This window comes from Dreissena polymorpha, chromosome 10 (genome assembly GCF_020536995.1).
Source record: "Dreissena polymorpha isolate Duluth1 chromosome 10, UMN_Dpol_1.0, whole genome shotgun sequence".
Lineage (NCBI taxonomy): Eukaryota > Metazoa > Mollusca > Bivalvia > Myida > Dreissenidae > Dreissena > Dreissena polymorpha.
This window is the reverse complement of record NC_068364.1, coordinates 88,011,889-88,035,911: the sequence shown is the minus strand read 5'-3', so window position 1 is coordinate 88,035,911 and position 24,023 is coordinate 88,011,889. Positions and strand designations below refer to the sequence as shown.

Sequence of the window (24,023 nt, the reverse complement as noted above, 5' to 3'; positions counted from 1 at the left end):
TACCACCAAACAATTATCAGTGTATCTTACATCTGCATTGAGTGCTATTAGATATCATACAGCTAAATTTTGTAATAAAGTTTATGAAAATAGTAATATTAACCTATTTTGGTCAATAAAAAACACCTAAGAAGTTATTGATAAAATTGAAAATAAAAAATATAAGGTGTCACAGGTAAGTACTTATGATTTTTCGACACTATATACAACGCTTCCTCACGCTTTAATAAAATCCAAACTTGTTTCTTTGATTGAAAAAAACTTTTGCTAGAGAGAAGTGTTTGTATCTAGCTTTAAACACTAAAACAGCTTTTTTTACTAATCAGATATTAGATAATTACATCATTTGGACTGGTCTTGACTTTTGTGCAGCACTTACTTTTCTTTTGGATAACTTGTTTGTTGAATTTAATGGTAAAATATTTAAACAAATTATTGGCGTTCCTATGGGTACTAATTGTGCTCCACTTATAGCTGACCTTTTTTATATTGTTATGAAAGCGAATTTATGTTAGAATTATCTAAAACTAAGCAAGTAGATTTGAATAATTGTTTTAACCTTACTAATACGTACATTTATGACATACTTAATTTAGATAATCCATTATTTGAACAATATATTCACAAAATCTACCCAAAAGAACTAGTTTTAAATAGATCGTGTATATCCAATACAGACGCTGCGTATTTAGACTTACATTTAACTATTATTAATAATTTGATCAAAACTAGTTTATACGACAAACGGGACGATTTTAACTTTGGAATTTTGAATTTTCCGTTTCTAGATGGCAACATCCCTAAAGGACCTTCCTATGGTATTTACATTTCGCTTCGCAGTTGGTACGTTATGCCAGAGCATGTTCGTGTATTAAAGATTTTAATGATCGTAATCTAATATTAACTAAAAAATTGCTAAAACAAGGCTTTTTGTATCATAACCTAAGAAATAAATTTGCTAGATTTTACTCTAAGTATGGTGATTTAATTTCAAAATATAATGTTTCTTTAAAATGGCATTTAAATAATGGAATCTCCCATCCATCATTTTACGGAGATGTTTTGAAGCGTGTCCGCAAATTAAAATATGTTAAACCAAATGTTCATATTAAACTTTTCAATTTAATTAACTTGTTTTTATCAAAAGGATTCGATACTTATGTACTTAAAAACACGTGTTTGATGGTTTTCGATTCACTATATCTTTCTTCCCTTAAAATTTGGAATCATTAGTGATATTATAGGCATTTTTCACTGTTGAATAAAATTGTGTCATTGTGTCGTATGAACAAATCTGCATGAATACTACATTATAGGCATTTTTCACTGTTGAATAAAATTGTGTCATTGTGTCGTATGAACAAATCTGCATGTAAACTACATTTGGACTCAAATCGTACATCAAATCATTTCTGTCTTCAGTTGTCAAAATACCTATATACTGTTTGATTCCAATAATGTCGCTTTAATGGAATTACCATTTTTATTCATTTGCTTCTTAATATTAAATCACCTAAACTTGTTTTATTAGTAGCACAGCCCCATTAATATTTTTATTTAGTACTGCCTTTAGAATTTGTTCACGTCATTATGTCATTATGGATTTTTGTGACGTCATACGACCGACTTTCCCAGTTGTAATCTACATGCATAGGTCATTGGCTTTATAACGTTCCATTTTATTTATATTTTCTCTCTGATAAGCGTTTCTTGTTTGATTTTTTTATTTTTATTTTTTTAGCAGTCACATAAACAACCAAGCTATGTAATATGGAATTTTTACACCCATTATTTCTGCTTCTTCCTGTATTTGCGCGATGATTATCTGAGATATTAACTCTATGATTCTATATTCTCAAATATTTTCTATAAAGAAGGAAAGTAGTTGACAATTGTTAATAGTTTTATTTGATCGTTCGTCAAAAAGTTGTAATTCTGTTACTCTTGTATCTTCAATGCAATTGAGTAATTAAATAGTAATTAAATTGAATGCGTTTAAATTCCCTTTTATTATTGTTTAATTTGAGTTACAATGCTATGACGTTAAATTTTATTTACACTTAAATGTATTATGAATATTGCTGGGCCAAGTGTGAGGTTGAGCGCTCTATAACCAGGTTTAAACCCCCAATGCTTTGCATTGACCGTTCCAAGGCGGTGACCCCAGCTTTATTCATATTTTGTGTTTATGTTGGTTTGTATTGTGCTGTATTGTGCTGTTTTGTACTGTTTGGGCAATCGGTCACTTGCCTTAAATAAAGGACCAACTAATTGTTTTTAATGAAAATTCAATACTGCTCCAGCAGCTAGAGTTTCACTTCTTTATATTGAAGCTATTTCAAGTACAGCTATTATTTTTCAGTTCCAATACTTATTATTTTGTTTTTCACTTGATTTATTTGGATGTAAGTAAAAAGAAATTAAATATTTTGTTTAACTTGTGTAATGTGTGGCTACTACGATCACATACCTATGAAGTACCGCACATATACGATGTCAATCTAATTTTGCATGTCAACTATGCGTCAATCATCAGGTTATCACGTCGGCCGAACGGTTCCCGTGCGTATTGCACAATTGTTTTATAAAAGGCAACGATTTCTTTGGCGATCTCCACGCAGAGAAGTCGTCCTTGCTCTAATATACAATCTCTGCCATCACAAGAAAATCCTTCCAGATTTTGGGATGATTTCATTTTGTTGTTTAAGTATTTATAATGATTTGAAGTATCATTTTATTTTTTTATTTTTTCGCGGAGGTTGATACTAAACGTTGTTATTGCAAAGTGATCGTGATGTCAAGTATTGATATGACAGGTTCTTTCGCACGTCACTGTTTCTTGTTTCATATTTCATGTTGGACAAGGAAGAGTACAGATCCTAATACCTACGCCCTCTCAACATGTTTATCTTTTAATTCATCAAAAATGCTGCACACATGTATCATCCCAACATATTATATAAGCTTGTATGCACCGCATTATCGATATTACATTTAGTAACCATAGAGCGTAAGTTGGTTTCTCTTTCCTAGTTCCTTATTCTTAGTTGATTAAGGAATAAGGAATAGTTCGTCATTCCTCATTCAAGCTTAAAATATCTGATATAGGATTGTCAAGAAAAATAATGCAAACAATTCTTAAGTAAATCAACACAAAATATCTCGAATGCATTGACTACATGTATTGCGTCACATATTCATGTTTCTTAATCGCGCTTGCATAGGATTATTGTTTAAACCGAACCGGCATTTTCTAGTTCGAAAACTAACTTCACAAAGGGACTGGTTTCTTTCTCCTTCTGTAGCCGCGAATAAGGAACTGATTTATAAATAAGAACAATCATGGTGAAATGTAGTTGATTGCACTTGTTTATCCCATAAATGAATATGTTTCATATTTTGTTGCTGTGGAATTAGTATTCTAAGTAGAAAATGTTCGAAGTATGATGCAAAATTTAACATATTGCCTCCGTGTAGTATGAACAAATCTGGATTAAATATTGAGAATCGCCTAAAAGTGTTAGTGTACTTGGTCATCAAAACGTTAAGTACAATCAAAACGTATTAAAAGTCGGTAAAAAAACATCTCAAAAAGGGGTTATTCTTTAGTAACATTAATTCTTTTTTTAGGAATATTATTTATCAACGTCGTATTTTCCGAAAGTACGTGTTTACCCGATTTACAAAAACATATTATATGATTTGCAGATTGAGATTAAATTTATGGATTTCATTTAAGCATGAATTAACTTAAAATTCTCTTCTGGAGCTAGGCACCAAATCACAATGTCATATTGATCAAATATAGTACTCATTGAAATGGGCTTGTCGTGAAAGATTGTGTTATATAGCCACTTGTTGAAAACAAAATACTGTCATAAATAACACGCCAATGCGGTTTTGTATTACGTATTCGTTTAATATGTAGTTTATGTGTTCCTTTCAAATAATTGTCGATTTAGTTTTATCATTTAATTGTAAGTAATTTATCAATATTTAGTAAAGATATCCTGCCACGAATCGGTTCGGTTTTGTTTGATAACTACGCACTTCTCAGGATTTATAACTTAATTATCTATCTCATTGTGTCATTAATTATTTTAAAGACCATTGAGTGGTCGTTCATTGAAATAAAGTAAAACAAATGAAGTAATATATCTGAGAAAATTGACAAACAAGCGTATTGTGTGATTAATTTGGATGAAGATTAATGCTATTCAACGTCATTGAATAAAACAATAAACAGCAAAAATATAAACCCACAGGCGATCAACGTATCTACATGCGCATGTACCAGTAAATGCACTAAAATGACTTCACAGCATAAACATACTTAAACATAATACAATCAGCTTTGCTATGCTTCAAAAATATAACATCATGATTACTTCGATGGGCAGGTTGTTCAATATAATTTAAGTAATTTTAACGTTTGAACTAATCGTGATCGGTATGATTTATACTATTCCAATAAAATCAATTCAATTATATTATTTTTATTGATAAATGTTGATTGCTGTAATATGATTTCAATTGAGCGGTTATACAAAATCGGATGGATAAATGGATAGATGGATGGATGGATGGATGAATGGATGGATGGAGTGATAGGTGGATTGATGTATGCATGAACAAATTGATACATGCATGAATGGATGGATGGATTGATGGGTGGATGGATAAATGGATGGATAAATGGATGGGTGGAAGGAAAGATTAATGGATGGAATTATGAATTGATGGATGGATGGAATGATGGACGGAAGGATGGATGGATGTTTGGATGGATGGATCAATGGATGGATATATAGATGAATTGACAAACGCACAGAGGGACGGACGAATGGAAGGTTTTACGAATGGATGGATGAATGCATGCATCTTGATGATGATGATGATAATGATGATGATGATGATGATGATGATGATGATGATGATGATGATGATGATGATGATGATGATGATGATGATGATGATGATGATGATGATGATGGTGATGATGATGATGATGATGATGATGATGATGATGATGATGATGGTGATGGTGGTGGTGATGATGATGATGATGATGATGATGATGATGGTGGTCATGATGATGATGATGATGATGATGGTGGTCATGATGATGATGATGATGATGGTGGTGGTGGTGGTGGTGGTGGTGGTGATGATGATGATGATGATGATGATGATGATGATGATGATGATGATGATGATGATGATGATGATGATGATGCGCTTGTATAGCCACTTGTTGAATAAATATGATTGCCAGTAACACTTTAATGGGATGTTCTTAATGGTATTTATCGAGATATATGGCACATATCCTGTCAATAATTATATCACCGTTTTTGAACAACACGAGTTGAGCGAGTGATTCTTAATATTCATCTATTATACCAAATATGTTACGACTAAATAAAGATTATATACATTATATCAGCAACGAAATGATACGTTATTATTGTTTGCAAAATATAAAAGAATTTAAAAAAAAAGACAACAATGCACTTTGTAGTGTTTCATCTACAGAATACACTATTGATCACCATTGAAGGAACTCCATTTAAGGAACAAACACCATTGAAGGTTATACTGGTTTTATTTACATCCGTACTCGTCAAGCATACAAAACAGTCCGTCTCTGAACATGCTATCAAAGAGGCATTCATGCCGTAGGCGTGTCCTGCAAGTAGGCGTGGCCAGTGCAAGCTATACCACAATCCCTCCTTTTTTTCAAACCAAATAATGCATGATCAACAAATACATACTCTAAACATAAACCCATACATACACAAACAATTCATAATAACAAATTACACCATTCATTTATCAAACAATCTAAACTAAATTAATCAAAACAAAAACATCACAAATGAAAACATTTTATCAATGAAAACAAAATAGCACGCCGCTTGTACTAGCAATGTTCTCACACAATTCCCTTTAATCGTTAACTTGACAGTAATGAGCGACCACACTGGCTGTAAATCAATTTCCGTTTATAAGCCATTTTACACTCGGAGCATAATATGCATGCTAGTTTAATATAAATTTAGTAGCATCCGCTGGATAAGTGCCACGTGTGCTGTCTATAATGAACAACATTAAATTACATGCTTATTTAGTGGTGCATTTATACCAGTTTGAAATCATTAAATTTCTCGGGCATTTTCCGAACCCTTATCGGTCTGTCTTTACCCGCAGATGATACATTAGTTTGACAATTTTTCTCATGTAGAATTGTGTACATTTGAGTCTGTCTGAGGGTTTTGTTCATTCATTTTTTTTTTCATATGCGTTACATTTCGGCGATACTTGGTACCATCATCGGCACTAACAACCACGCTATTCCCGTTCTTATTTATAACTGTGTACTTATCGGAACTGAACGGAGTGTCGAGTTTATTGTTTCTATTTTGCTTCAGAAAAACCTTGTCGCCTGATACAATTTTGGTCTCTTTCGCATTGCGTTGCGCGTCGGAGTATAGTTTCCCTTTCCATTTTTTCTCAGAATAACGATCACGGATTTCGCTATCTTCCGGCCTATACGTATTAATTTCAGGAACGCATGGGGTGTGCTTCGATACATTATCAGGTAATCATCGAGGTCAAATCGCCAATTACGATTTTGACTTTGAGATATGCGTAATCGCTTTAGTATTGAACGGTTCTGACGTTCAACCTCCCAATTTGCTTGCGGCCACATGGGAGCATTTCGCCTTTGTTCGATTCCTTGAGATTGCAAATAGTTTTCGAAATTCTCGCAAACAAAACTCCTAGCATTGTCTGTACGTAGAGATAATGGCAAGCCATGCGTCAAAAACCATTTCCTCAATATTGACACTAGTTTTTCGCTTGTTATTACTTTGGTGACCTCAAGCTCTACATATCTACTGAAATAGTTGACACAAACAAAAATGTAATCACACGATGGTAAGGACCTTATACGTCCGCGGCTAAATCTTGCCATGGGGCACTTGGTAGCTCGGTTCTCGTCATCGTTTCGGGATTTGTTGACTGGATTACCAACTGACAGCCATGACACGTTTTACAGTAATTTTCAATTTCTTTATCAATACCCGGCCATCAAACTTTGGTCCTCAAGTTGCTTTTCATCAACACGATTCCCGGATGACCTATGTGACCTAAGTCTAATACGCGTTTGCGTAATTCACGCGGGACAACGATTCGCGTACCCCTTAGTACTAAGTAGCCAATTACAAACAGTTCATCTTTGATATGTATGAACTGATTTTGCTCGTGTTTATCCCACGTCCCGTTCGTCACGCTTTCACGTTATCTGCTTATCTCAGCATCACGAAATGATACCTCTTCTATTTCTCGAGTGGTCATAGCACTGGGTGTTGCTTCGCGCGCAACAAATTTAAAGCATACGTGGTCATCAACACTATCTATTGTCCTAGAACTGTGCTTCAGAGGAAGTCGCGACAGTGCGTCTGCAATATTGTCTCGACTGTTCACATGTTTATCCGTAAATCGGTACGGTTGCAGCCTAAGAACCCATCAAGTCTAGCGCACGGTTTTGACCTTGGTCCGTAAATGTATTCAAGTGGCTTGTGGTCAGTAAGGAGCTCGAACTCGATACCATAAAGCCATGGATGAAAACTCTCCATTGCCCACACTACGCTTAAACCCTCTTTTTCAGTTTGTGAGTATCTCCTCTCAACATCAGTTAAGCACCTACTGGCATAACTTATTACGCGGATTTCGCTATTTTGAACCTGCACGAGCACAGCACCTAGTCCTACTGGACTCGCATCGACTATGACCTTTGTCGGCGCGGTTTTATCGTAATACCCCAATGTTTCGGCACATGCTTGACTTTTTTTTAATTCTTTAAACGCGTCCTGTTGAGACCGACCCCATTTAAACACCATTTTCTTTCTTAACAGATCATTTAACGGCGCGGAAATCGTAGACAAATTCGGTATGAATCTTGCGCAAAAATTCACTAAACAGAGGAAACTTCGAACCTCGCTCGCGTTTCGCGGCTCGGACGCGTTTACAACAGCATCGACCTTGACCTGTGTTGCCCCTATCCCTTTCTCAGACAGCTCATGACCCATAAACACTAACTTATTCATGTAAAATTGACATTTTTTCTTGTTAAGTGTAAAACCTTTGTCTCTCAATACACATAGCACATTATTTAAACACGTATCATGTTGTTCTTTCGTGGCAGTATGGACAAAAATGTCATCCGCAATGCTGTTAACACCCTCACAGCCTTGCAATGTTTGTTGCAAAATCATCTGGTACATTTCTGGAGCACATGTTATTCCAAACATTAAACGTTTATACCTGTTTAGTCCACTGTGTGTTGTAAACGTTGTGACTTCTCGCGATTCTGGGGACAGTTCAATTTGATGATACGCGTTTTTAATATCCAGTTTGCTAAAATACTTGCTGTTATTCATTTCCTGCAACACTTGGTCCACTGTTGGTATCGGATACCTAGTCCTTTGTATGGCTCTGTTTGCCTGCCTCATGTCAACGCAAAGTCGAATGTCGCCATCATTCTTTGGTATTATGACGACAGGTGACACCCACTTCGACGGTCCACTTACGGGTTCAATGACATCTGAGTCGAGTAATTCTTTGATTTTAGCTTCCAACTTCTCTCGTAACTGATATGGCACACGTCTGGTCGGTTGCACTACAGGTGTTACAGCCTGGTCAATGGGCACTTCAAGTTGATAACCTTTCAGTTTTCCAAGTCCCGTAAATAATTCGTTGTAATTATTAACAACATTCGATATTTCCGGGGTTTCCATTTGACGCACTATTTTAAGTACGCCAAGTCGCATAGCTGTATCACAGCTTAATAAGGACTGTCCAGATCCCTCAATGACAACAAATTCTGCATTATCTACCGCTACACCCTTGTAAACAATCGTTGACCAAAATACACCAGCAGTCTTAAGTGGTTCCTTAGATCCATAGGCATACAGTTCTGTCTTCCTTGGCTCGTCCCTGCATTGTATGTCATTTCGTTTACAAAACTTCCACGTTTTTCTATCCACAATGTTGCAAGTAGAACCGGAATCAATGATCGCCTTTATTTCTACACCACCAATTTCGACCATTATCGATGTTGCAGTCGGGTACTTATTTTGTACACTAAACGTGAACTGTCCGTCATCAGTTGTGTCTACAACTTGACGCACAGTAGGCGTTTTTTTTCGACTTTTCACCCGATCGGCATTTAATCGCAAAATGTCCTATCTTTCCACAGTTATTGCAGTGCTTTCCACGCGCCGGACACGTGCTGTCTTTAGCAACATGACCTCGTTTCCCACATTTAAAACATTGAACGTCATTTTGTGCACGATTTTTCCGTGTAAACGTACCTTTTGTTGTTCGGTTTGTTGTTGTGTTAACCGACTGTGGGTTTTGCTCTATGCATTTTGCCTGATGTTTGGCATGTTCTCGCAATGGAACGCAATTCTGTCAGGGATAAATCACGTCCTTTTTGTAGAAGTTTCCGTCTTAGCTCACTTGAGATGCATTTTTCAATCACCTGATCTCTTATCTGTTCATCTGTGTTCTCAAATTCACACGTCTCTGCTTTCTGTCGCAACCGTGTGATATATTGATCGACGGATTCTGTCGGCGACTGATTTAACTTCCGGAACATATGTCTTTCGTAAGGAACATTCGCTTGATGCGCGAAATACTTACTTAACGCATCGACGGTTCTAGCATAAACGTTTGCTCCCTCTCCTTCCGGCAAAGTGTAGAATACATCCTGTACTTCCATGCCAGCCTTGTGAAGCAAGAATGTATGTTTACGGTCATTGTCTTTAATTCCTTTCCCGACAACATACAGCTCACGCGCTCGAAACCAACGTTTCCACTTTGCCGCTAATCCCGACGGCTCACCATGCACATCGAATCGGGGCAGATAGTCGTTTTCTTTTTCCATCATTTAAGACAATTTAATTGAACGTGTTATATCCTCGTCGCCAATTATAGTGTTTCATGTACAGAATACACTATTGATCACCATTGAAGGAACTCCATTTAAGGAACAAACACCATTGAAGGTTATACTGGTTTTATTTACATCCGTACTCGTCAAGCATACAAAACAGTCCGTCTCTGAAGATGCTATCAAAGAGGCATTCATGCCGTAGGCGTGTCCTGCAAGTAGGCTTGGCCAGTGCAAGCTATACCATCATCCCTCCTTTTACACTCTGGAGGTCGTGGGTTCAATCCCCGACCTGAGCTCAGTATTTTCACACACTTAATTTGTTGTTTGATGTTATGCAGGCGTTATGCAGATCAAACATTTAATTGATCATAAGCACACAATCGAAAATAATGAGGGTGTTTAGTGTATATCGACATGACGAAATGATTGTGAGACTTCAATTTAATGTGATACGTAACTGTAAGGGTGATTTGTATATAGTTCGTACAGAAGTGTTCAGTATTTAAAACATCAAAACACAATATTGATCGGTTTTATTAACCGTCATTTTATTTTCTAAGGAGTCAAATGCTAGTGATGACCAGTCATAAACGAAATAATAAAAATACTTATAATATAATATTTGTCGGTATAGATCTACGCTTCCAATTGCAAGAGGCAATTCGTCATGTTAAACTATCAATTACATATTTGACATTTGACATAAGATATTTAAGAGAAGATTTATTTTTTGTCGCTAACAAATATATAAAAAAATGGTGGTACTTCTTAAATTTTAATTTTATTTTTTATCAATGGGGTTTCTCTTCAATTCCTTGTTATACTTGCACAATGACGTTTTGTTTGCATTTAATTTGATTGTTTACACTGCCTCGGATATTAACCTACGTAGGCATTTCATTTTACCCATGGGGCATGTCACACAAGAGTTATTATCAGACCGGAGTTTCTGTAAGTTAGCAGTGGCATTGATGCGGTCACCAACTCTGCTCTGTCCTTAATAATTATTTGGCCTCAGGTTAGTGAGCATTGTAAGTATGTTTGTATATCTGCATATTTATAAAAAGATACATGTCGGTGCATATCCATCTGCAAAGTCGAAAAAATTGTGTTGCATTAAAGTCATATAAAGTCAGTACATGCTTAAGTACGATTGTAAGGCAATTTGTAAAAATGGTGCTCACTGTCGAACATTTTCGGTGGTAGGGAATTCGATTTGTATTATTTTAATACAAATACGTAAGCTTTGCTTAGATATCAAAGAAACAAAGAATTGCCTATTGTAAATAGCACCTGCTCAAAACACATTTTATGTTACTGTGAAACCATTTATTTTCGACAGCACAAAATTTCGCCATTTTTATAAAAATGACGATTTCGTCAGCACTTAAATTCGCCGATTTCTGATTTTGAATTTTAAAAAATGCGTCAGTCAATATCCGATTTGTGTGTAATACATATTCGCGATCAATCGCAGTTGCGAAAAATCGTGGTACGAATGCGGGAACACACTTGAGAATCACTGCAGGATATGGGGCCTGTTTGTCACATGCCAATTAACTAGTCTTTTGTTATCAAGGGACAGTAATGGACCCTCTTAATGTATGCCATTAACACGTTCATTGTTATGATTAGCGGACAAGTGGGATCGAATAACCGTTAACGAGTGTTTGTAACAACGAAGCCAATTGCCAATTGGGTATGTGTTCTAGTTGGTATGATTTTTATTAAAATGCTGTCAATACCGTTTTAAAACTGTTTGTGTTATACGAAAGAGGTTCCAGTTTGTTAAGTGTTTTTTTTCAAATAAAATGCTTTTTTTCTGATATCAACATTAAAATTAGAAACTCTATGTGTGTGTTTGTTCTTAAAAAGTAAACTACCGGTATATAAATCAATAATGTCAATAATTTAAAAATAAATAAATTGATACATATAAAATAGTAATAAGTGTGGTTAAACGCAAACAATCAAACAACAAACAGCAATTAAAATATTCATTATTAATTTGTGATAAATACGCATGTTGATCACACATCGTCATCTTTTTATTTGGTTTATTGTCTTTCATCGGCATTCGCTGCGTGATGGCTAATATGCAACACCCCTGAAAAACACAATGCACCTAATGGGTAATAAAGTTATAAACAATTAGCGCTAATTCATTACCATTCTACATAAACGAAGTCAACGCATTCGATACAGCTGTAATGCACACGCGTTTTAAAGAAGTGTCACGTGTCAGTTAAGTACCTTGTGTAATCTACATCCCTTTGTGTCAAAACCGGATTAATCTTGATTACGAAACAGCAGTGAATGTGTGCATGGATTATGTTGGAATTTAATGCCTCATGTCTACGGTATAGTTTTAAAATATTGTTCAATTTGGTATTTGTTTTTGTTCAAACATAGAGCATGATTGTTCGTTAGGATCTTAAATTCGCCGATCGGTCGACTGACGAAATTTATGAAAATTAATGCCTGACGATTAATAATGGTTTCACAGTATCTTGAATTGCATTGTTTCATTGATCACAGCGTTTAAACAAAATAAAGTTGATTATCACCCTAGTATTACCAATGGTTGCCTAACATATTAAGCATTGCTCATAATATATGTTAAAGTAAAATTATTATGTCAAAGGCACTGGCCATCTGCTGCAAAGATATGCTCGCCTAGGGTTCTGGCAACTCCTTTGTTGAAGACATTATAGACAACTACACACGTAAATTTTCCCGGCGTATTTATACAAATGCTGGTTACTTCATGAAGGCCGGTATGCGCCTCACACCCACAGCCCCGGAACACTAGTATGCTCCTCTACCAACTGACGTATTGATGAAGTCCATAATAATGTTAATGTGATACATTTGTATGATGTTGAACTTAAAACTGAAATTTTAAGTCAATGTCACATTCATGTTTGAAATCGAAAATAGTTCGTCATAGTTCCGATGCGACTTTGTGGTTATTTTTACAGGTTAGTTTGACCTGGTGGGAACACATATGTTAGACCGTTACAATTAATTGAACGACATATACTTCTGTGTCAGACTTGGCAAGTTGTGTGCCCCAAATAAATGTGAGTTTAATTCTCATAAAATTCAGAACAGCTGCACCCATCCAAATTTAATATTAGATAATTTTCAGTATTTAATTTTAGAAATTAGTCACGTGCATGTAAATGGACTTGAATAGACGAGTACTGATATATTAAACAGATATGGTTTCACCATTCAACCTAAGACCACAGACAATAAGTTAGTTCTTGAATTAAAGCGGTCCATATGTTATCCCGTTTCTAGTGGCGAGTAAGAAGAAGTGTCTGCCAATTTGACAACTCAGACGGCGAATGTTTTATCCCAGAATGGGATTCGATTGCAAAACAGGCAAAGTGTAGTTTCGGGTAATTCATTGTTTTTAATTTATTGTTGATATCTTAATGTGTGTGTTTTTAAAATCTATTTCGATACATAAATGTAACAATGAAACACATTTGTGGTAATGTGTATTTGGAATACACATTTTATTTTATTTGTAACGCCCAATAAACTGTTTGAACCCTACTACAAACAAAGCAGATATAATACAAACTAATAAAGTTAATCCCAGAAGGGCATTTCAAAACAAACTGCAAACAATATTACTTAGGGAAAAACGCCTTCACAATGTACGGATCTATGATATTGTTATAAAACAAACAACCTAAGCTACGCATTTTTAAAGTGTTAATTTCTAAAACAAAAATATTTCGACAGTTGTTCGGAGCTGTATAGGTTCCCTGAGAACGAACAAACTACGGACAAATATGTATTCTGGCGTTTATGGGCACACTCATAAAATAGTATTCTTGTTTCAAAATTATATAGCCTAAACTCACAATTTTGATAAATGATAAACATATTCAATTTCGGTAAATTTCACTACTAATAATAAGACACCTGTCGCCATTTTGTCTTGGCGGTTTGGCGCCCTCCTGTGAGAACGCTCCAACTGATCGGACGAAAAATATCGTTTTTGTCGTATCCACGCTCTTATCTGCCGTTGTTTCAAAAACTTCAAAACAACAAATAGTTAAAAAGTGATATGACGTTTTTTGTGTTGTTTTTAGAGATTTTCTCTTTTGCGCCCTTCAAAAACCGACAAGAACACCATTACGACGAATCTATGTCGCCAACACGCCACTTTAGGTCCATCGTAACGTGATAGTTAAGTGCATTGCTGTAGTTTGGGCAGAACAGATTGACACATGAATAGACTACACAGTTTTATATGAAAAATGAATATATATTTTTGTGTAAAGCGGAGTCGGATACAAAAAAATACAACGATGGTTACGTACAATGTGACATTATCAACAAGCTGGACAATGTAACTGCTATATGTTGACCCTAAACCATAAATATGTTGCTGACTTAGTTTCTGTTTATCATTTTTAATACTCGGCTTAGAACCACCGGTACCCTTGTGGGTTTTATTACATTTCAATTATCCGCTCTTTTGATTTTCACTGGTTTGTATGTGTATATCAGTAAAGGATGTGTAAGATATTTGCCTGTCAAACGAAATTAATTTATATCAACAAACGAACACGTTTGAAAGGTATGGGGCAGAATGACCGCTTCGATTACGTACTCATATAGAACAACAATATGACGTCAACCTTATTTTGCAGTTCAACAATGCACTAACTGACAGGTGACCGCGGCAGCCTAGTGATGCCCGTGCATACTGCACTTTTTACATGAGAAGCATGCGTTTTTTGTATGCGTGTTCCTCGACAATCGGTATCGTTTTGATGAAATTGCGAATAATTATAAAAATCGCGCTGAAGACTTGGGTTTGTAATGACCGATAGTCAATTTGTGATACGTTTAAGTTTAAACTTAGGGGATTGTACTTCGGACTTAGCGCAAAACTTTAACTTAGTAGCACTTTTATTGTGAGCAACAATATAGGCTTTCGTTTTGTAACGATTTCTTATTACATCTAGAATTCTGATCGGTCTAAATATGCAATATTTATACCTCCACATTATTAACCTTAAGTACAATATTAGAATATATAAAATGTTTCACGTTATCAAGACAAATACGTATTAAAGAACTAAATTACCACTGTCATGAACCCCCTAACTCGGGTTGGTATCGTTTAGCAGCATCTCATATGCACAAACAATTATATCAGGCCATTTTTTCTCAAATACTGCAAACTTCAATTGTTAAAAAATGTATGGTGTTCTTTAGTAAATAAAGAAGCTTTGTACCGAATACATTATTTTATACGTATAATCTAAATTAAATATTGCACTGCAAATAAGTACGTATTATTGCTAATCTGAATGAAGGCTTATATAATTTAAATTTGTATGCAAGTGTAACTATTGAATATAGTTTAATAGCGATTGAATCGGTAAGTGTGTGCGTTTGTATAGAAAACATGATATTTTCTATATCTATAGCACATTTATGAATATCAACGAGGGAAATAACATAAAATCAATACATTATATTTATTAATACAATACATCAAATTAATTATACAAATGTATAACGACTAAGTTTACTAAGAAACAGACATGTAACCCGTATTTGTTGAAAAAACTGAGCATCGTCAATGTGTCGTATGAACTAATCTTATTGACTTGTGAGAATCGCCTAAAAGGGAACGTTTATCATTAATACGCGAAATGTAAGTAATAAGTAAGCAATAAGTATAAGAAAGCGTACAGTAACTCAAAAGGGTTTTTCGTTTGGTATAATTTGTGTACTCATTCTTCTGAACGTTTATGTATTTTGTAGTTTGTGCTATTTATCAACCCAACCTCGCATCATTTGAAAGATAGTGCATACCCGCTTATAAAATGCGAAGTGTATGGTTTTCAAATTGAGATTTAATACATTATATGACTAAACTGGAGATTCTCTGCGGGAGATAGGCGCACATTTTCCCTGTCAAGCTGAACGGTTCAAGTTCAGTGTGTCTGGACCTGTCGTGAAATATAGTGTTTTATTACCGCTTGTTGAAAAGAAAATGTCGTAAATAAAAATTCAATGCGGTTTTGAATAATATATTCGTTTAATATGCAGTTAATGTATTATTTTCAAAAACGTTTGGATTAGTTAATTAATTACATTGTAAGTAATATATCCTTGAAAAGTAGAAATATTCTGTCATGAGTTGGCTCGGTTTTGTTTGATAAGTACTCGCTGCTAGCGATTTATTATTTAACTACTTTTGAAGAACAGTGCTGTGCGTTTCTTTAAACAACATTAAACACAAAGCAAGTAAATCATATGAGGAAATTGAAATTTAAAGCGCGTAATGCACAAACTGTTCATAAGGAGAGTAATATCATTTTATGAAAGCCATGCACGAATGAAACAATGAACCTTCAAAATATTATTATAAAGTCACTCATTTTATCTAAATGTACAGGCAAATGCTTCATATGTAAAAGAGTAAACATGATCGTGGTGATCAAGAGGTTTTGAATGGAAAATGATTAAGTTTAATAGCTATAATGTGATGTTTACATCAGTATACAATAAAAAGTGATACGTTTAAACTTTAGAGGTTAAGAAAAAATAGTTAGTTTTTTTTACCAATACGCATATAAATTGATCGTGCCACGGCGATTATACTCAGCATTATGTATTGTTTAAAACTGTCACAAAATACGCCTTTTTAAAGGGCTGGGTTGCATTGATATGATACCGAATGCAACATCAAACATCCCCATATTATTTAAGCAGATTGTTTACGCATACAATATAAATCTGATTTATTACAATAATACACGCACACTGTACGGTTAGATTCGCAGGTATGCAACGAACAAACTATATTTTAGTATAATATCTCCGAAACTGCTCGTCTGTTTGTATTAATGATGACGCAAACAGTAAGCTGACTGGCACCAAAAACCAACATAAGCTAGGCCTATTCGTAAGGTACCTACATACACACAATTACCGTTTCACACCTCCTTTCGATTATATGTTATGTAAGCTCCATACACACAAACCTCCAATGCAATACCTTCATTTAAACGTTTTTTGTTTTTTGGTAACAGTGATCTTGACTTTGACTTTCACTTTGCAATCCCCAATTAAATTCAAAGGTCCAAGCATGCTTGCTATATTCAAAGTTGGTTGGTTATCAAGCTTGGTGGAGTTAATATGACCACGATCAAATCACCAAGTTTAATGATGATGATGCTGTAAAGCTGTCGGAGTAGGGGACATTAAATTTAGCTAATTTTAAAAGTGCCTAATGCGATCTGGCTGGTTATCGAAAACGTCCGCGATTAACTATATTGTCAAGTTTCGTAAAAATCCGATTTTAATCGTTTGCGTATGAAGCTGAGTTCATTCTCCCGGACACCGTCCAATCGACCGCCAGAGAAAGGTGCTCCCATATTTGTACCCTCCCTTTTATAGGGCTCATAAAAATAAGTTTTGAACTATTGTTGAAAATTGTAGAGACTTAACAAATGTAATATTTAGAGCTTCTGAAAACGGAAAGTGTCATTTCATATTGCATCCCTAAAATGCACTGTGCAGTCCTAAGAAACTGTGTTTAAATATTGCATTAAAAACTAATTAAACTGCACCCATTTTTGTTTTAAGGATTCAACTCTCAGAGAACTAAGTGCGCTGGTATTAATCACGAACACGGTTAATGAGTTGTCTCCCGTTAAATAGTGTAGTATTTATACTGAACGTTAAACCGGTCGTCGAGGCAAATTGAGTGTATGCAAAGTGAAATGTACGGTAATTGACAAAGATGGATCAAGTTCAATACGCTCTTGGTCTGTTAATGAAATAGGTTTGATAAATTTTGTCAGCTTTTGTTTAACTAGTTCAAAACAAAAGGCTCATTATATGAAGAATAATTAAATAATGGCAGAAAACTCTTTCGTCACTTTATATAAACTTGGCATGCAATTATCTCCCTTCAAATCTTGTATTGTTCGTAGTAAATGGTTTAACTGCATTTGTCTACAATTGTTTAAGTTAATAAGGCTGATGAAAATAATAGTTATTAAAGCTTCATAAGTATACTGCTCATGGCAAACATAAATCAATAATAAAATAATTCCTATAACAGTTTAAATACATGTTTTCAACAAAGATGGTTACGTATTTAAACATTTTGTTGCATTCATTACCAAGCTGATTATGCCTTGTCCTCGAATAGTTTATTGCCTACCAGAGAATAGCGAGATTTTTGCCACAGAGTTATGGCGAAATGTTCGGACGAAAAGCATCCTTACTGAAATCAATTGCCTGAAAAGACCCATGCGAAGCACCATCAGTTGAAGCGGATTGATATGATTATCTTTCCTCCTTCATATACTGATTAGCTAGTTATACAAACATTATCTTCATCATAATCACAATCATCATGGCGCTGACGACATCGACGATGAGGCATGATCAACGATGTGGCATAATAAGTGAAAAATGCGTCTTTTAAGCAAAGTATTGCAAGACACAATACATGCATTTGACTTAACGTTGGAAATAGTCATGATAAAAATAAACGATTAATGCAGTGTTTGACTTATTAGCTTGTTAAAATCAAGTGCGGATCATTTTTTGATATTAATATTTGTTTACCAACTGTAACTTTAGTAATATCAAGATCTTTGTGATCTGATGGACCCTTTGTTTAAAGCGTAATTGCTTACTTGTCTTTGTAAGCCGAAGACGTGTATCATATTTGCCATTCAGGTTTATTACAATGTATTTCTTTAACATTTAGTCATAAAAGTATCTGAATTAACGTGTACCTCTTCATGTGCGATAATCTACAAAGATAACATGTCATTATATAATTATGTTCGACCATATCCTTACTACCTTAGTTCTCAACGGAAGTGATAGTATTAGGGGATAGGTTGCTTTGAATATTTTCCCTTTGCAGTGGTTTGTCATCCATCATTCCAAAGAAACCTACACTCATTACATATACAATAATAGTACATCAAAAAGGAAACAGAATTATATACCACCTAAAACAACAGTGATGACAGGATTTACCTTATAAGGATTTAATACAACCAATATAGTTTACAGAAATGCATATTCAATCTAACAGCGCCTTAGTTATAAACGACATATAAATAGTTCGCATTGGCTGTTATATATCTTTTTCACGTTTTTTTCAAATTACAATTGGTGAAATATTTAAACAGAGTTGTATGATTGTATGATAATTATAAACCATACATGAAACAATTCATAAAATATGTTCCTCTATGGTCATTTGTGATATTTTGCTACTTTCAATATCAAGGCTTCATTAATTACAATTATATGCATTCTATATGCGATTTTTTCCCCAAATAATTAAATAGTATATTTTAAGGGGAAAATATAAACGACCAAACAATAATTCTCATAAGTCTGCGCCAAAGTGTTTTAGGATCTTATCTTTGAACATATGATAATCTGAATATACTGCTGGTGATTAGGTTTTTCTGATATATATGACTTGTTTTGTTTGTTATTCGTCGTGAACATATTCCTTATAGACCTCTTTTAATTACAGTCTTGGATAAACTTTCAAAGAACGAGTTGTTACTAGTATATATCTCATTTATACTGTGCTAATCATGTGAGCTTAAATAATTGTTCAGCTATGTATGCTTGCAAACTGTACATAATTGAAATTTGCTGAGATGTATGGTAAACTATATATCACCCTGTACTCTCTTAAATTCAAATTTAGCATAAACGGAACATCGATGAGATGTAGGGTTAACTATATTGCACGCCATATTCTCAAATATTCAAATTAAGCATAAAGAACGCATTGTTACCGGGCCCTCTAGAATCCAAAGCCTACTCACTATCACAACACCATGAAGGCGTTTAAAAATGCAAAGCAGTTAAAACCCAATGACGGTAAAAACGTGTCTGCTTCATCTTCGATGAAAAGCATTACATACGCTTTATAATTGTTACGAGTGTTATTGATAATTAGCAAAGAAAGAACCTATATTTGTTAAAATATAAGGCTGGCATTCTCCTTAAAATATATTACTGTTTTCTTTCGTTTTGCCCAACCGTGAACAATTGCCCTGAAGGGGATTCATAGGAAGACTTTAAATGAACAATTAAGTTGGCATTGCATTATTAAATAACTGTGAGTCGCATAGAAAATAGGGTAAATATAGCTAATGAAAGATACAACCATGCTAATTGACGCCGTTATTTTGACTATAATATGATATTTTATTGCGATTTATAAGGTTGAAATAAACAAAGTAATAAAATTCGTAACTTAAACACTTAGTTATATTGTCAATAACACATCAACTTCAAACCAACACAACAGAAAAAGAAAACAACAATATCATCATCTTCTTTTACTTCTTCTTCCTCTTCATTGTCGTCGTCGTCGTTATCCTCTTTTTATTAATCTTATTGTTCTTCTTCCTCTTCTTCTTCTTCCACTTCTACTTCCTATTTTTCATTTGGTCTTCTTTTTTTGTCTTCTTCTTATAATTTTAATAATCAAATTGTCTCTTTGTCTTCAACTCTTGATTCTCCTTCTTATACATTTTTAACATCAAATGTTTACTTCAAACACATTATAATGCCTACTTATTTTCAAATACATTCACGTATACTTGTATGTTTTGCAAAACTTAACATCATGTGTATATGTTTTATGAACAAATCTGTATTGAATAATGGGAAAACAGTTAATGTATTTGGTCATGGTCAATACTTAAAGTATTAGCGTCAAAAGCCTCAACATTTGTTAACATTTTGATTCTATCTCTTCTGAATCTGTAATGTATCTTGTTTCTCGTCAACGTTGTATCTTTCAAAAGATCACGCATACTTGCTTGTAAAATGCAAAATATATTAGTCTCATATGGAGATTGATTTTATTAAAGTATGATTTCACTTGAGATTATCTCCTGGAGCTGTGCAAACATTTCTAAATGTCAGGCTGAACGACTACAGTTCTTCTGGCTTAGAGTGCAGTAAACGATTGTATTTATAACCACTAGTTGAACAATTGAATACAATTTATATGCGGCTCTAAAGAACTAATTCGTGTAATATGCATTCACTGAATTCATTACAAACACCTGGATTTTGATTAATCGTTCAATTGTGAGTGATATATCATTGTAAAGTAAAGATATCCTGTCACGAGCCGGCTCTTTTGTGTTTGCTTAGTTTTCAACGATAGCGATTTATTACGTTATTAACTACTTTAGTGTGCCAGTAACAGCTTTAGAAGAACTGTGGTTATGCGTTTTTTTGAACAGCATTGATCACAAATAAATTATATGAGGACATTGAAATTTATAGCGCGTATTGCGTAAACTGTTCAAAGGGCTGGATTACATTGATCTGCAACCGATGTATTAGTTAGTTAAAGAGATGATGGCTCATGCATGAATACAAAAATAAACACCGCACTGCCATTAAAACAGATATTTAACGCATACACTTTTCATCTAATTTTATTTTAAAATAATAAAGGCGCAATTTCAGGTTAGGTTTGCAAGTAAGCAATTATTACACTAAATTTCACTAAACTACCTCTATCAAAACTCAAGTTATTAAATAATTCAAGCAACTGTCACCTTGCCTTTTATACAAATGGCATAACATGCAAAAACCTGCTTTGACTATATGCAATAACAACACAAACGCTTGCACAATGCCTCCATCCAAACTCCAGATATAATGATGTGTAACTGCTCTTGTGCTTTTTATAAATCTTAAAAATATATTAAACTGAAAGGCCCACAATGCAATCATAAGTCAGGCTTACATTTAAGGTACCTACATACACACAATGACCGTTCAGCACCTTTTTCCGATTGTAAGTTGTTGAGCAGAAACCGTAGTTCTTCTATAATTATCGTGACATAAAAAATAATCTGACAACCAACATATGCAATCACAAACTAGATATTATTGTAAGCTTCCTATACACAAACATTGAATGCAAGGCCTCCACATAAACTAAATTTATTTAGCGGAAACTTTTTTTTCTTTTTTTAATCATTTGTTTTTATTTTATTTTGCCCATCAATCCTCAATTACAATCAAAAGCTCCATGCACGCCTGTTATATTCAAAATTGGCTGGTTTTCAAACTTTGTGGCGATTATAGGACTACGATCAAGTCACCAAGATAAATGATGTAAAACTATCGGAGTAAGAGAGAGAGAAAAAAATAATTTACCCACTTTGTAAGTGCCAAATGCCACCTGGCAGGTTAATGAAAACGATCGTTATAAACTTTATTTCATGTTTTATTATAATCCGATTTGAATTGTTAGCGAAATTGAGCTGACATCAATCTCCTGCACACCGTCCCATCGCCCGTCAGTCAAAGTTGTTTCCACAGTACGCTTAATGGGCTCAATGAAAGACGTGTTGAAATATTGTAGAAACTATTGGAGACTGAATTTATGTTATATTAAGACCTTCTGACAACGGACCGTGCCATTTCATATTATATCTCTTACATGCTCATCGCATTTCATTGAAACCGTGTTTAAATATTGCAATGTCCCTATCGACGATGCGAACAATTTTCAAATTATAAAAAGTAATTAAATTGCAACCATTTATCAAGCATGTGTTTTCAAAAGGGATATAACTTACAGATAATTACTTTCGCTTGCATTAATACCTGAAACGGTAAATGAGTTGTATTAAATTAAATAGTAAAGCATTAAACATAATCAAAATGAAACCGGTCTTGTAGGAAAATGCAGTGCGTGCAAAGCCCTTCTTAATTAACAAAGATGAATCAAGTTCAATGCGCTCCTGATCTATAAGTGAAATACCTTTGTTACACTTACATAAATACAAGTACAAGTGCAAAACATAAGAGTTATTAATTTACTGATAATTAAGTAATGGCAGACAACTCTTTCGTCATTTTATATAAGCGTGGCTTGCAATTATTTCCCTTGATACGTTCAATTATCTGTGGTAATTTTTGGACTTCATTTTTTACACAAAATGAAAATAATTCTAACTTAAGCTCCATAAGTAGATTGCTCATGACAAAGATAAATCAAATATTAAATATTTAAAAATATATGTCGTCAAAACTAGTTTTAAGACATGTTTTCAACAAAAACTTACATGTTTTAATACGATATTTGCATTCAGTACCAAATTGATCATGCAATTTCCCTTGTTCGCTGCATGTATTACTTAATTGCCGACCAGATAATAGCGAGACTGTTGCCACAATGGAAATGTGGATTGGTCGGACGAATAGCATCCTTACTGAAAGTACGTGCCTGATAAGACCAATGCGAGGCACTATCAGGGGAAGAGGATGGATTATCATTCCTCTTAATGCTATAACGCAGCAAGTTATACAAACCTTATCATTATCATAACCACCATTATCATGACGCTGACGACATCGACGATGAAGCATAGTTAAACCGAAGGGACACAATTAGTTAAATGTGCATCATTTTAAGCAAAGTTTGTATTCTTTTGACGACGCAACAAATGCGTGTGACTTTATGCCAGCCTCATTTATGTTGGAATGGTCATATTTAGAAAAAGCGATTGATTTGTAAGCTTGCAAAACCTAGTTCGGGCACTATTTTTAGATGAACATTTAACGTTTGTGTGTTAACCAACTGTCACTATAGTATTATCTAGATCTGTGTGACTGATCAACCGTTTGTTTACCAAATGTGATCACTAAGCGTATTTGTTTACTCGTCTTTGCAAGTGACATACGTTTATCATAATTGAAATTTTGATTTATTACAATATATTTCTTTAGTCTTTAGACACGGTCATATCTGAAAACATTTAGAATTATTCATATCTGAAAGTGTTTATCTTCATGCGCGATAATCCGCAAAGTGAACAATTAACTCTTTAATTAGACATGTATGTTCGACCATATCCTTACTACCTTAGTTCTTAACAAAGTGATGTTATTAGAGGATAGGTTGCTATGAACGTTGTCTCCGTCTCAATGGTTTGTCACCGATCATTACGAAGAAAGCTACACTAATTACAGGTATAAATAATAGTAC

The 24,023-nt window shown here is 34.3% G+C and overlaps 1 protein-coding gene across 1 annotated transcript; it reads right to left on the bottom strand.

Moving 5' to 3' along the window:
* Window positions 1-5,671: 5,671 nt before the first annotated feature.
* LOC127849312 (uncharacterized) lies at window positions 5,672-9,113 on the bottom strand. Its single transcript, XM_052382031.1, has 2 exons — window positions 8,482-9,113; window positions 5,672-5,732 (listed from the first exon to the last, which is right to left on the bottom strand). Exons 1-2 carry the CDS (start codon window positions 9,111-9,113, stop codon window positions 5,672-5,674), a joined length of 693 nt encoding a protein of 230 aa, XP_052237991.1.
* Window positions 9,114-24,023: the final 14,910 nt, after the last annotated feature.

Excerpts from the sequence above, each read along its gene's own strand:
- LOC127849312 (XM_052382031.1), bottom strand. The coding sequence starts at position 9,113 with ATGGTCGAAATTGGTGGTGTAGAAATAAAGGCGATCATTGATTCCGGT. Across the intron at positions 5,733-8,481 it reads AGAGCCATACAAAGGACTAG|GAGGGATTGTGGTATAGCTT; the intron begins GTATCCGATACC and ends TTTGAAAAAAAG.